The sequence below is a fragment of the Clarias gariepinus genome, chromosome 3, assembly GCF_024256425.1.
Source record: "Clarias gariepinus isolate MV-2021 ecotype Netherlands chromosome 3, CGAR_prim_01v2, whole genome shotgun sequence".
Lineage (NCBI taxonomy): Eukaryota > Metazoa > Chordata > Actinopteri > Siluriformes > Clariidae > Clarias > Clarias gariepinus.
Window position 1 is genome coordinate 16,500,059 of NC_071102.1, and position 14,648 is coordinate 16,514,706.

Here is a 14,648-nt window from a genome sequence, read left to right on the forward strand (position 1 = left end):
TGATGTGAGGTTTCTTTACTGCCTTTAACTGGTTGTTATGCAGCATTAAACTCCTTGGAAAGCATAGAAATCTACTGGTATGAAGCTCAATCAAGGCTGCAGGAACCCTTATCACTTTGCTCGGATTGTTTGGTAAAGGATTTTTAAGTCATGACCCTGATCAGCCTGATGGCGTCAGTATTTTCCCATAAATCAATTGGCTAAGAGAAAATATTTTATTTTTAATATTCCTTGACTTGGGATGATTCAGTTGGTCTGTGTAGCAAATGTATTTTCATGTAACAATTTTTTTGCTTTTTTTTTTTTTGCCGTTTTTGAAAAAAAAACTGATACTGTTGGCTGGATTTGCATAAAATCTGGTTTGGATAAACTTCAGACCCTCAAGGTGAAAAGGTATCAAAACAAGGATTATAGGGCAAATCATTCGCTTTATATTAGCCAGTATGTCTTGAGGACACACACCAAGTTTCATTTTATCTGGCCTCTGTAAGAAAAACTATATAAACTAAATAAACTAACTAATAAATGCTTATATACTGTACAAAATTAATTTGTTGTTCTGTCTCCTAGCAGTGTAATGCACCATTGGATAAAATAATATTTTATACAATCAGCAAGCATAAGCTTAAAAAATTTTGCATATTCAAGTTTCTTAAAAATACACTTTTTTCAAACTCCCTCTCCCAGTGATCCAGACCCCATCTGCCCTCTGCATCTGCTGTATCGTTCCTGTGCTGAACTGGACTTGTTAAACTTCGGTTAAATGGAACTTTCAGCTGCATAACACACAATGAGTTATATAAGTCTGGTTCCTCTCGATGTTTCTTCCTATTGCCATCTCAGGCAGTTTTTCCTTGCCATTGTCGCCGTCACCCTTGGCTTGCTCATCAGAGAAAATCTCATTATTATCTAGACACATTTTTCTTACACATACACACTTCCATAAGTTTTTTTAATTATTATTTTATTTTCATTTTTGTTGCTCCTTTAAGACAATGACCATTGTTAAAAGTGCTATATAAATAAAATTGAATTGAAAAGATGGTTGCTCTAATTCATGTGAACTTTGGTATGGATAATCTACAGACTGTAATTTAAAACGCATAAAAGTTGGCAAAAGTTGTAAAAGTTGGCATGAATTTTCAAGCATCTCCAAGTTCTTATGTTCAATCTTCGAGAAATTTAATGGGTAACATCTACGTACAGCCCTACCAGAGAATTATCAAAACAAAAGATAATATAACAAGCATTTTACCTGATGAAGGCGTATAGATTGTTATCAAATGTTTAGCTCAACGTAAGGTGAAGAACTTAATCAGATCTTCACAATTAACACATCAGTTAAAAAGATGATATGATTTGAGGATATCTCCTGAATTTTGCAATGTTGTCCAGTAGGGGGCAGAAACAGAAACTTGTGCAACCATAATGTTTATTAAATACACATTTCACATTTTCCCAAAGTTGCATAAATGAGTAATTAACAATGTTTAATTGGTTATATATGTTAATTATATATGGTAATTTGTATAGATTAATATGTTATATGTTAATATTTGTTCATTCATAAATGAATGAGTAACGTTGTAATGTTTAATTTGTAGCTAGTGTGTCCCTGTTATAGGACACACTTCACATTTCCTCGATCATTCTAAATCAACTAAATATAGTATGTAATTTAAAAAGCCCTTTATGAAGAAAGTTAACATCACTACCATCGTCTTCATGCCTTCAGTAGCACTGACAGCTTGTAAAGACACCTGTGTTGAAATGCTTCTACAACTTGACTGGAGTCCCCCCGTACAACTGTGTCTGAACATAATTAGATAAGGCACACACCTGTCTATATAAGGTTTCATCCCAAATGGTGTATGTCAGAGTAAAAACAAAGCCATGCGGTCAAGAAAATTATTTGTAGACCTTTGAGACAGACTGGACCACGGCCAATACACAGATCTGAGGAAGGATACAAGAAACGTTCTGCAGTATTGAAAGTGCACAAGAGCACTCCATCATTCATAAAGGGAACAAATTTGGAACAACAACTTATCTTCCCAGATCTCAGTGGTCATCCAACTGAGTAATCAGGGACAAAGGTCCTTGGTCAAACTATAACCAAACCATTTATAGAACCCAAGGGACACTATAAATAGGATCCTGAGTTTACTTGTGGAGATGTTAGAGCTTTACAGAAGGACAGCCAGACAGAAGCCATTCCTCTCTGCAAGGCACATGACAGCCAAGCCTGTAAAGGACCATGAAAAGTAAAATCCTCTGGTTTGATGACACAAAGATTGAACTTTTTATATTCAGGAAATTAGGCATTGCAATCACCTTACTAAAACCATCCCTATAGTCATGCGGTGAAGATGTTCTTTTGCAACTAGGACTTTGGGAGATTTGTCTGTATAGAGGGGAAAATTTGGCCCGAAAACACAGGAGTGGCTTCAGAACAACTCTGTGAAAGTCATGGAGCGACTCAGCCAGAGTCTGGACCTGAGCCGAGCAGGGTACTCTGATGGGAAGTGATGGGCCTGAATATTTATGCAAATGTGAGATTTCAGTCTTTATTTGTTCATTTATCAATTTATTTAATATATCAATAAACAACACACTACATACACTTGTATGTGGTTGTGCAGGTAAAATGATGAACTCCTGTATATAGTATATACACACACACACACACACACACACACACACACACACACACACACACACACACACACATCCTATGTGATATATATCCCAATATATCAGGGGGAAAAAATATTTTTTATTATATAAGTAAAGCATTATGAATCACATCTTGTTCACAATCTGCAATGTATCTGCAATTTCCTTTTTACTGTAGTACAACTGAAAAAGAAAAGAGGAAATAGGCTTTTGAAAGGATATTTATGTGAACACTGGGCAACTACTTCTAACAATACTGCAACAAAATCATTTCCCCATCTACTTTCACAATAATAAAAAAAAAAAACAGTACACATAGAATGAAGATGTGAATATTATGACAGTGTTATGTCTATTTTTCATTTTACCTAAAGACAGTGATTCTTCTTATTTTCTTATTGCCCAAAATCCATGGAGTTTAAAATTTAAATAAATAAAAAAAAATGTAATTACATTTTTTAAATCTTTATCTTGTAGATTATCTTGTAGGCCTTGTATTTTTTATACATTTTGATTACTGATATATTGAATATAATGTGAACAAAAAAAGAAAAAGCAAGCCCACTGATTACTTAAGCAAATGAAAAAACAGAGAAAGCATGATAAGCAATTCCAAATTTGCTAGCCAACATACATCACTTATGTACAGGGTCACAGAGGGCCTGGAGCCTATTCCAGGGAACTCAGGGTGTGAGGCAGAGGACGACACCCTGTACACTGCAGGGCACACAAGCACACACACTCACACACCCCAGGCAATTTGGAAACACCAATTAGCCTTATCCTCATGTCTTTGGACTGTGGGAGGGAACTGGAGTACCAGGAGTACCCTCACCAAGCATGGGGAGAACATGTAAACTCCATACACACACACACACACACACACTGACACGAGGCAGGAATTGAACCAACCACTACGCCACCGTGCCGCTCAACATACATCAATACAAAGCAATTATCTTTGAGCCATCTTTACAGCTTTTTATAATTCATACTGTACACTTCAAGATTCAAGAGTGTGCTACCTTTGCCAATCTTTTGCCTCATCCGTATTTTCTAATTATTTATAATGTTTAAACTTTATCCAGTGCACCTGTAATATGTGTGATCACCCCAGACAATAATCTCAACACTTTATTTTAACACATTATTTTACTACTATTTTAAGACACTTTTTTGTCACATATTTTAACTATGCAGTATATCAATGAATTTTAGTAGCCACCAATACACTTCAATTATAAATACAGTACTGTGCAAAAGTCTCGAGCCATCCCTTTACAAAAAAATAAATAAATAAATGATGTAGATGTAAACAGATGTTTGTTTTTTCCCTGTGACAGGCTGCAGAGGGCCCAAAGATACAATAAAAATCTCTTATTTATGTAGAACCTCATTTCCCCTCTTGTCTCTTCCAACCACATCACCAGTATACTAATCACTGGCCTGATCATCTGCACCTGTCTCTCACTGGTTCATGCCTTAAGTTAGTTTTTTAATCTTGAATGGGTCATAGGTCACTGTGTGGCTTCACAAACCAAAACATTCCCCTGAAACTGCTCAGGTACGGCGAGTGGACTGAAAACGCGAGATAAACCTTGCCAAAAGGAGAGAAAAAAAACATCTTTTAAGAAAAGGGGGAGTCTCAAGACTTTCGCACAGTACCATATGTTTTGAGTAAACCTTCTTTATCTTCTTTACTGGTAATCACACCTACAGTACAGAATTAGTCGAGTAGAGTTTATATTATGCCCGTCTGTGCATTAGAAGTTTTCCTTATTGAAAATGAATTCAGCTCCAGCGACTGACTGGCTGTGACACTGTTTCTCCAAAGCCTTTGCCAGAGGAGTCGGTCCACAGAGAAACACCCCGACTTTACACCTGCAGGAAGGAGGTAAGGAGATAGAGAGAGAACAATGACTCAAAGTACATACACACATTCCTAAGATTTGTGCACAATGCAATAAATGGTGTCGCAGTGACTACCAGAGTCTCTAGTGCAGGAGTGCTCACGCTACTGAAATTAAGATATATAAAACTGGTCACAGATATACTGTAGCTAAGGCCTTTAATCTATATAAAACTACAGACAGTTTTAGATGTTTAATCAGTTTTGCTATAATATCTTCCAGTGCCTGCTTTAGTTCAATGACATCCATTTGGTTCAGCATGTGCTGTCACCTGTTTAATCCTATCAGAAATCTTTTAACACTGAAGTTATTTGGTCAGAAATCTATCACATACCCCGGGTGACTGGTGGCGATCGTGGAAAACTCGTTGTCCCAGTTGGGCTTTCCGTACCGAGTTTTCTCCTTCAGGCCGGTGATGGGGTCGTTCTCAGCTTCATATTGAACTCTTATGTGAGCAGCCTTGAGAAAGACCAATATTAAAATGTTCAATACAAATTACAAAATGTGTTCCTGTTACTCCTATAAGATGCCATTAAAAAGAACCATGTAATCCTACTCTGCCTTAAAATACTAAGAATGGATAAACACTTTGCATAATTAGATATTTTCTATTTCCAAGAGAAGGAGTAAAAAAAAAACAGCTCATACATTTTATGTGTTTTTCTTCACTTTGCATTTTTGTTCTTTTGTGAAAGTGTCTCTTACCTCTTGATCCTTCCAGCGTGTGAGGTAAATGTTGTAATTGAGGAAGTCACTCATATCTTTCGAACCCATCTGGCGCTCCAAGGACTGTAGCAGGTCTGCAAACCACTCAAACGCTTGTGTCTCCGGACACAACCAGTAGAAGTAGATCTGTCAGGGATACACATTGACTGAATTGTCAAGCAATGTGTGTTTGAATATTTTCCCTAATTTATCTATTTATTTTTCAAGTCAACCGGGGACTTGTGATGTCATTTCTCATGAATGATGGTGTAAAACAGATTGACATTTACAGGGGACTTCAAGCACAGTACGGTGATGAGACTCTTAGCTGCAGTAAAACATTTAAATGATGCGAAAGGTCACAATCTTGGCCGAAATGGCCCGGACTGACTGCAGTCGCTCTCTTGAACATTCAGTGAGTGGAAATCCTTTTGCAATCTCCCACATGTGTGGGTCACTAAAGGAGTTCCTGGGAGGCCAGTGTTTCAGAAATGGAGAAAGTCTGATCATGACTCTGGCGTACTAAGAAAACTTTCTATCTAGATAGGGGATTATATAGAGAAAATTTAGGTTGAGTTTTTTTTTCCTTATAACTGTGTTCTGTTAAAGTATTCTGCACAATCAGAAGTCCTGGTTTGACTTGAACACCTGTTGTAATTTAATTGTCATTATACTTTAACAGAGATCTGGATGTATATTTAGGTCCATAATGAGCAAAGCTGGGATGTGATGAGCTATTGAGGCAGTTAAGGGTTACGAGCAGGTGACAGAGTTGGAATACGAACCCATAACCTTCCGATCAATATTCTAACTACTTAACCACTGAGTTACCACTACCCGTGAAAATGGCCGCAGAATACAAAGCCTTAAGGAATCAACTCTGTGACATGAAATGTGGAACTAGACTTAAAGGGGAACTCCGGAGCAACACTAGAAAGTGCCATTATAAATTATTACTCTTCTACAACTTTGTACTATCAATTCAAGTTACAAACACTGTGTGTTTAAAAAGATGTTTAGTCTGTGCAGAATGAAAGTGAATTAGAGACCTAAGATGAGTACAGTAAGCAGGAGTTCTTAGGTACAAAGCTACAGGATGTAGGTGGGATTAGGAGACTACTGAGACTTTTGAATAAAATATTTTTTGGAGAAGAAACTTTAATCATGATTTAGACCAGTTATGCTTTATCTTGCAACCATTTAAACAACCTAATCCTCTTTTCTTACATTTCCAGAGCATAAGCAATGAAAGCAAATTCAATTTTTCTTATTTATATCTATAAGCTCTTTTACAAAGCAGGGCAAAGTGCCAGACTGTCAAATTCATCAAAACTGAGGAAGTCTCACCTTTTTGGTGAACACATCGGTGTTTTGCTGTACGGTTTTGTACCACACCGACTTAAGGATGGATGCAAAGGGAGTTACACCGATGCCTGCACCCACCAGCATGACCACCTCATAGCGAAACACATCCTCACTGGCCGTGCCAAAGGGGCCGTCCACTGCCACCCTGCACACACACAGGATCAGAGTAAAAAAATCTTAAACTTTAACAACTACAATCATCATCATAAGAATTACACTTCCATGGTGGATCTGGAGCATATCTGGGGAACACTATACACTGGGATTACACACTGGAAGTCAATTGCTGGTCAACGTGCATGCACACACACACACACACACACACACACACACACACACACACACACACACACACATAATACGTCTTAGGGGGATATTTACAGTAGTTAATACATGTGGAAACTGTATTAACGGAATTTGGAAGGTGGAAACTGGAAAACCCAGGGGAAACCCAAATGCATTCAGCTTTGGAAAAAACCTACATTATTTTTCTCCTTCTTCTTCTTATTGTTATTGTTGTTGTCTCAACCATACTATCTGATCTTTGTAAAGATTTTTGAATCTACTTAATGCGTGTCAGAACATCAATTCTTAAAAGAGGTAGCAACAAAATTTTGTGATGATGAAATCAGCGTTCAGTGATTGCCGTGTGCTCTGACTGAAATCATTGCAAAAGTCTTCTTCAATCTGCTTACTTCTTCTTTTCAACAGAGCAGTATCACCCTGCTCAAGCCACATCCCTATTTCACAAGAATGTAGTTTCCCAGTTGGTGGCTGTCACTTGCATGCACAATGGGCTATTTTAATACACACAGACACGTACAAGAACATAAATAACATTATGACTGTAAAAAGGCTTTATTCAATATTATGAAGGTATATGCTGGCACATATAAGAAGAATATATACAGTACACATGGACCAAACTTCACTCCCCCTGTGCATCAGTGAGCCTTGGCTGTCTTTTGCTGTTTCACTGGTTTTAATTCCTTGTGTGATGGCTAGACGACCATCTGGGGTCAAAGCAACTCTAAAACTGCAGCTCTTGTAGGAAGTTCCTTGTCTACTGTGGACAGGACATACAGTACCGGTCCAAGGAAGGGAGACCCCTGAAGTGGTGACAGGGTCATGGGTGACCAAGGCTCACTGATGCACATGGGGAGCGTAGCCTAGCCCATGTAGTCTGTTTCAGTTCTGTAGCTCTAATTGCTGAAAAGGTTCATTCTGGTTTCCGTAGAAAGGTGTCAGAACACGCAGGTCATTACCGATTTAGTGACACCTACTCAATATTAAGCAGGCATTCGTAATGTTAGGCTGATCGTTGTATATTTTTCTGTGCTTTGTGGTGCAGTCTGCTTTTTTTATTCACAAGATCTTTACACAAATGATTCCTCCTTGAGTTAAATATGAATTCTTACTTGGGAAGCTCCCAGGCCTCCTGACCTCCGGTCTTGTCCCCACCGCATGCCTTGTACAGGGCCTCCGTCCAGTCTCCAACAATACGGATATGGATACTGAAGTGGTCTTCCTCGGGGGCAGAGGTCAGGGTGAAAGGATGCCACTCCAGCTGTGAGATGGATGGACACTGCACAGAGATATACTGACCCACCTCCATCTTAAAGCCTTTCTTCTTCAACTGTAGCTCCAGGGTCCTTGAGGGATGCATCACTACCTGCAACCAAACAAACAAAAACAATCTGAGCTATACAGTATGGTAACTTACAACAAAGGGTAGTGTAGTTATGGCTTGGAATTTCCTTTGTAACGTAATGGCTCAGCTCAAATGTAATGATAATGAGAGTGAGAGAGAAGTAGTAAAACGAAAAGTTTATGTACAGTAAATAAAGTTCTGCTTTTTTTTTTTAAGATTTTCTTTAGTGCACATGTAAATCAATAGATACATCATTCCCAACCTTTTTTTTTTGCCCCAGTATATCTTTTTTCCCCAGTATGCATGACTAACAATAAAATGCTTTCATGGTGCTGAATGTCATTCCCACTGACCTTGGTGATAACCACCTTCTGCTGCGAGCGGTAGAATCGCACCAGCCTCTCACACACATACAGAATCATCGGGGCAACAACCCACATCCACGTCTGTGGAAGCATAAATAAAACATGATGCAATGTTGGAAATAATATGTTCAAAGTGAAACATCACAAGGATAATAAATGTTTACTAAAGAGCAGATTTTTATTTTTTACGAAAAATATAACTCCTTATAATTTTTTTTCAGACCATCTTCATAAGCTCAGTTGAATGCAAGTTTCAGGGGAAAAAAGTATATTAAAAGCTAGACATGTTAAATTAGCAGAAATATGGGTTTTGGTGTAAATAAATAAACTAGAGATCTATCAAATGTAATATAAGAATAAAAGTAGAAATTTATTGACCAGTCAAGTCAATCATAAGATGTGAGTAATGATCTGGAGACAAATGAGCCTGAGTATATAGCAGGAACTGAAATTTAAATGTTTGTATTAAAAATACAAGGTATCTGATAAAGAAAAACTTTAGGAGCTAAGCATTAATTGTGCCATTTTGTATTATGAATGTATGTAAGATTTATGTACAATTTAGTCTAATATGTTTTTGGAACTAATTGCACTGTTCAACCGTACTGGAACAATACTGTGCTATATATGCAGTATGTATTAGTGTGTTTCGCTAAATGCCACTAAGTTTATTTATTTAATTATAATGTGTAATAAATGAAAGTTGGTTTACCCCTGGTGGATTTCCTGCAAAATCTGGTACAGGACAGTCAGGGTCCTGACCCCATGTCTGAAACCTGCTGCTACAGTTTTTAGGTTTATGATGCTCCAGACTCAAAAGAGTCTGGCCTCTCACGATGCGACTGACATGTGACAACACACACACACACACACACACACACACACACACACACACACACACACACACGAAGGTTAGATGTTTACCACATCACCGTGTTGCAAATGTCAGTGTGATACAACTACTGTATAAGGTTACTTCATTTCTTTGTTAGTCAACACTTTATAAATTCAGCAAAAGCTACAGTTTTAATTAACATCCATCTAACATCCAGGCTTTTTTATCCCTTCCATTATATTTGAACATATTGTTTATTAAGAGAAGGTAAATTAATAGGAAAGAGAATAAAAGTCTAGACCTGCTAATCGCTTAAGAGCTTACAGGATTAAAACACCAGTTTTGTTACCAAATTCTCAAATACAGTACAGTACATACAATTTAGTGTATTTGCTTCACTTTTTCTTTATTTTCTTCAAATGTTTATATTTATAGAACTCAATCTAATACAACGATTTATTCTCTACATTGCATTTTAGCTGCCTAGAATTAATGATCTACTATCGTCCTTAAAGATGGACATAGCTTCAGAGAAATTGATCATCTCAGAAAGTTACTAATACACTACATTATAATTGCCCCCCCCACACACACACAAAAAAATGCAGATTAGTGAAATCTATGTTCCCTTCAGTCTATCATGCTTTTACTTACCCAACCCCATGCAGCACCAGTCCGATGAAAAAGATGATAAAGAGGTGATGAGTGAACCAGAACACCTCAAAATAAGACCTGCGGATGACCTCCATGGAGGACGTAATGATGAGGATGAGGGCGAGGGTGATAACTACACCTGTCAGTCCTGCAATCGTAGTGAACATCACAATCGTCTGGCTCTAGGGCACAGCAAATAATGGGAGAAAAAATGCATGGTTAAAATATTGCTTTAAAATATATTGCTTTGGCCAACTTTTGCTTTCATGCAGCATGTGATTCATTATTACTAAGAGACCCTCGTAAACATGCGTATAGTGTAAACAACCGTGCATGACTGAGTGAGAGAGAGAGAGAGAGTTTTCATGATTATCAGTTCTAATGGAGGTTTTCCCCTGACCCATAAAAAAGAACTTTGCCGTGTGACTGTGTGATGGTCTACTGAACCATCATGCTTGTGTAATCAACCGTGATTTCCAAACACATATCTTCACGTATCTTCACATATCACAAGATTATAAGATGTTTGTGCAAAATGGGATAAATTAATTCCTGAAAAATTGAAAAAGATGTAAACAGTATTTCAAACTAATCGAAAATGTTTTGTCCTTGAGGCACAAATTCCAAAAATTAGGCCAACATTTATTTGGTTATATTAAAGTGATGTATTATTGTATTATTTGTATTATTTTGCAAAACACTTTTACTCCACATCCCACAATTCTGCCATAGCAGATAAATCAAATTCTAAAATATTATGTCAAAATTATTTTTGTTATATCTGTGTCATTTTTATATCATTTTGCAAAGATGTAGTTTAATATATCACAAGATCACAAGATATATTTGTCAAGTTTTGCTGGAAAATGGGCTAAATCAATTTCTGTCGAAAAAAATAGTTTAAAAATAAAAAGAAATATTACAAAAAGGATTAAAAAAGGATTGTTCATGTAACACAGGGGTGTTAAGAGGCACAAATTTCAAAATGTTAGGTTCAAATTCTATAATTTATGTTAAAGTGATTTATGTATTATTTTGCAAAACACCATAACTTTACCTCCAACAGTTTTGCCACATCAGATAAATCAGCTGATGTTTCTGTTTGTGACGATAAAGTTTTGATGTCTTGATCTTGACTGTAAACTTCCTTTTTCTGGGCTTCGATGTTAATCAAAATTGATTTAGTTCGTTCACAACATGCAACAATTTTTGCCCTAAGAGTTGTTTTGCTTCATTTATTTTGGCAGAAAAAAATGATATAAATAACTCGATATGAACACAGGGTTTATCTGCTGGTCATTTCTAATGATCAAATTTGCTGACAATTTCCTGGCATACAAAAGTGATTTGCTGGTTTAGTCATTAGAAACGCCAATATTATCTTTCATGTACATCTTTTCAAACTGGAACTAGTGTTACTACTTAACCATGTGTGTGTGTGTGTGTGTGTGTGTGTGTGTGCATGCTGCTTTATACTCACTATGTCTTTGGACCGGATGGGGTTGAGGTAAGACTCATTGGGCTTGTTGCCAATCAGAGACAGGACATGTGCCAGTGATTGGTTGTTGTCCTCCCGCTGAGCAGACTCAAAGCGCTCGAAATTGAACAGATGTGCAATTGTGTGCACCGCTAACAGAAACACAAAAGAGATGATTATAGAGCTGATGATGTTTTAATAAAGAAGTTCTAATATATTCATATTTAAATCCAACCGGTACCTGTGTGGAAGGCAATCATGTAGGCCACCAGTTTGTGGAAAGTGATGTTTCTGTCTAGTTGACGAGCAGCTGTGCGGCTACAACACTACCCCAACATCCCAACACACAGTGCTACAGAGTTAGTGATACAGTGATACGTTTTGCATTTGTACTGCTAATGAAATGATTGTGGCTGCGGTTCAGGCCCGAGGCTTCGTCTGACCTGTATGGAGCCTCTGAGGAAAGACAGAAGGTTACGGCAGACAGGCAGGAGGATCAACAGGCAGTTAAAGTTCAGACACGCAGCTGGAGCTCTCGCCCAGGGCAGAGCATGCTAGAGAGACGCCAGTGAGAATTGAGAATTAGAATGCAGTTCAGGTTAAGTTCATGTAAAGAAACTGTAAATAACAAGTAATACATTTTCCATTTCTATTGCAAAACCTGTCAAAACCTAAAAAACTCAGAATAATATTATAAATTAAAATGCATAGCAATATTAATGCATTATGCATTCTGGGATGTTTTAAGCATTTGCAGCATATCATCTTTTCCTGGAGAATTTACAAGATTTTTTTGCTTCTTAGGCGCCGATTCCTGAACAAAAAAATGCTGCTCACTCCACGATCTCTCAAACTTCTTGATTTATCTATAATGGAGGCCAACTCATGTGTAAAAATGATTAACCATGCTCCCAGAAACACTCTTTTGAAATTTGACTCCTGGAATATGGCCGTGACATCTGAGAGAAAGCCTCCATAGATGTGAAAACTTGATCATTCAGTACATCCAGATCATCAACTGACTTCAGTTTATTGCCACATAACGACTAAACGACTGAAGCAAACATAGATCATAACACTGCCTCATGAGGCTTGTACAGTGGGCGTTATGCATTATGCATTGCTTCATGCGATTCCCTTCTTACCCTGACACCCCCAGTGCTCTGAAATAGGGTCAATTATGGACTCATTACACCACATGACCGTCATCCATGGCTCTCCAGGAGATCTCCATTCATGTTTTTTTTTTTTTCAACCACACTTCTTCCTCTAAATTGACAGTTCAGTTTTTGGTTTGTATATAATAATAATAATAATAATAATAATAATAATAATAATAATACCCCAAACTCCAAATATGTGAGCTGATGCTTTTTTTATGCAAACAGTAAATATTTGGCAATAGTAGTAATAAGAGTTCGAGAGACTTATACCTGTTTATGAGTTTAACTGACAAATTACTATTTACATAAATATTGTTTCTTTTTAATTAATTATAATATAATTTAACAGCTTTTTATGTTTTTCTTCTCTTCTCTTTATAGCAAAATGTTCAGTCCATGTAAAATTTTATATAACAGTACTGTATTTAAAAATATATATATTTTTATATAACTTTAAAATTAAACACATTGCTGCAAAAGTTCACATTTATATTTACAGTAACAGCAGTCCAACAACTATCTGTGTAATATCATACAGCATATAGTTGATTTCTAAGTTTAAACTGTTAATTGTACTTCTGTTGTGTACTACTCTTCACACTTAAAGTACTCAGGCTTACCCCGAGGATGGCCCTGCTGTAGTCATAACGCTCAACCAGAAATCTCATGTAGAACTCGACAAAGAGGTAAGCATTGATTCCAAGCCATACCAACTAACGAGAAAACAGAGTTACAACACATTTTACAGGTTACACAAGTCAAATAAAATAGAAATTGAATACTTAAACTAATATTGAAATAATAATAATAATAATAATAATAATAATAATAATAATGATTGTATAATAACTGTATAAATATACAACACAATGAAACATATTCAGAAACAAAAGACTCACAATAACGAAGATGGAAAGTCCTTCATTAGCTGCAAAGTTGCTCATGTTGAAAGAACAAATGTGTGTGGTTTGGCGTGTCTGTGTGCCGGAGCATGTAAAAGAGACAGAATGAGGGACAGAAGTGAAAGGTGTTTGGTATTTATGGCAGAGATTGATAGAGGAAGTTGAGTAAACCTGACAGAGTCATCCCATGAGAACAGATGAAGCGCGGTTCCTCAATCTAAACTGTGTGTGTGTGTGTGTGTGTGTGTGTGTTTGGGTGTGAGTAAAACTAAAAATAAGATCGTTAGAAACTGAAAACTGCAGTTGTTTTCCAGTTTAATGCATTTGTACAAAAAAGAAAAATCATTTAATAACATAAACAGAGGCTTTAGAGAGAGAGAGAGAGAGAGAGAGAGAGAGAGACCTACACTTGTTCTCTGGTCTTAATATTTTTATTCTTGTTACTGTAACAAGCAGTTGTTTATTAAGTCACATCCTAAGATCAACTTTATCCATCTGTAGGATTACTTCCTTTTACCCAAACACCAGAGGGCACCAAAGACTCAAATACAATCATCATTGCATGCTTAAAGCCATTTATCACCCTTTATAAAAAAAAAAAAAAAGAAAAAAAAAACATTATAGTGTGCAATTCTGGTCCCTTTCTATTATGTGCAAAATATACATGTGAATAATTGAATGTTTAAATAAAATCATTAATCACATCTACCTTAAAAATATATATAAAACCTCCCCAAAGCATTCTTAACTTACTTTTGGATTTATAATTATAACCTACATGTTAAAAACACACCATCACAGATGTAATTTATTGTCCTTCTGAATTAGTCAATAAATAATCTAATTCAAGTTACGGGAAACAGAACAATAAGCTGTTAATGATCAATAAACATGTAAGACAACATAATCGAATCAATATAATATACAAGCTTGTAAATAAAACAG

The 14,648-nt window shown here is 36.6% G+C and overlaps 1 protein-coding gene across 1 annotated transcript; it reads right to left on the bottom strand.

The window, feature by feature from the left end:
• Positions 1–3,204: 3,204 nt before the first annotated feature.
• On the bottom strand, positions 3,205–13,832 carry LOC128518766 (cytochrome b-245 heavy chain). Its single transcript, XM_053492027.1, has 13 exons — positions 13,701–13,832; positions 13,422–13,514; positions 12,082–12,192; positions 11,880–11,964; positions 11,642–11,790; positions 10,162–10,343; positions 9,385–9,514; positions 8,661–8,753; positions 8,075–8,328; positions 6,639–6,801; positions 5,292–5,438; positions 4,921–5,045; positions 3,205–4,557 (listed from the first exon to the last, which is right to left on the bottom strand). The coding sequence occupies exons 1-13, from the start codon at positions 13,743–13,745 to the stop codon at positions 4,440–4,442; spliced, it is 1,695 nt and encodes a 564-aa protein (XP_053348002.1). The 5' UTR covers positions 13,746–13,832; the 3' UTR covers positions 3,205–4,439.
• Positions 13,833–14,648: the final 816 nt, after the last annotated feature.

Bases quoted from the DNA above. Each gene is read 5' to 3' on its own strand.
- LOC128518766 (XM_053492027.1), bottom strand. From the start codon at position 13,745: ATGAGCAACTTTGCAGCTAATGAAGGACTTTCCATCTTCGTTATT. The intron at 8,754-9,384 runs GTAAACCAACTT...ATGCTTCCACAG, and splicing joins TTGCAGGAAATCCACCAGGG to ACGTGGATGTGGGTTGTTGC. The intron at 8,329-8,660 runs GTCAGTGGGAAT...GTTTGGTTGCAG, and splicing joins AGAAGGTGGTTATCACCAAG to GTAGTGATGCATCCCTCAAG.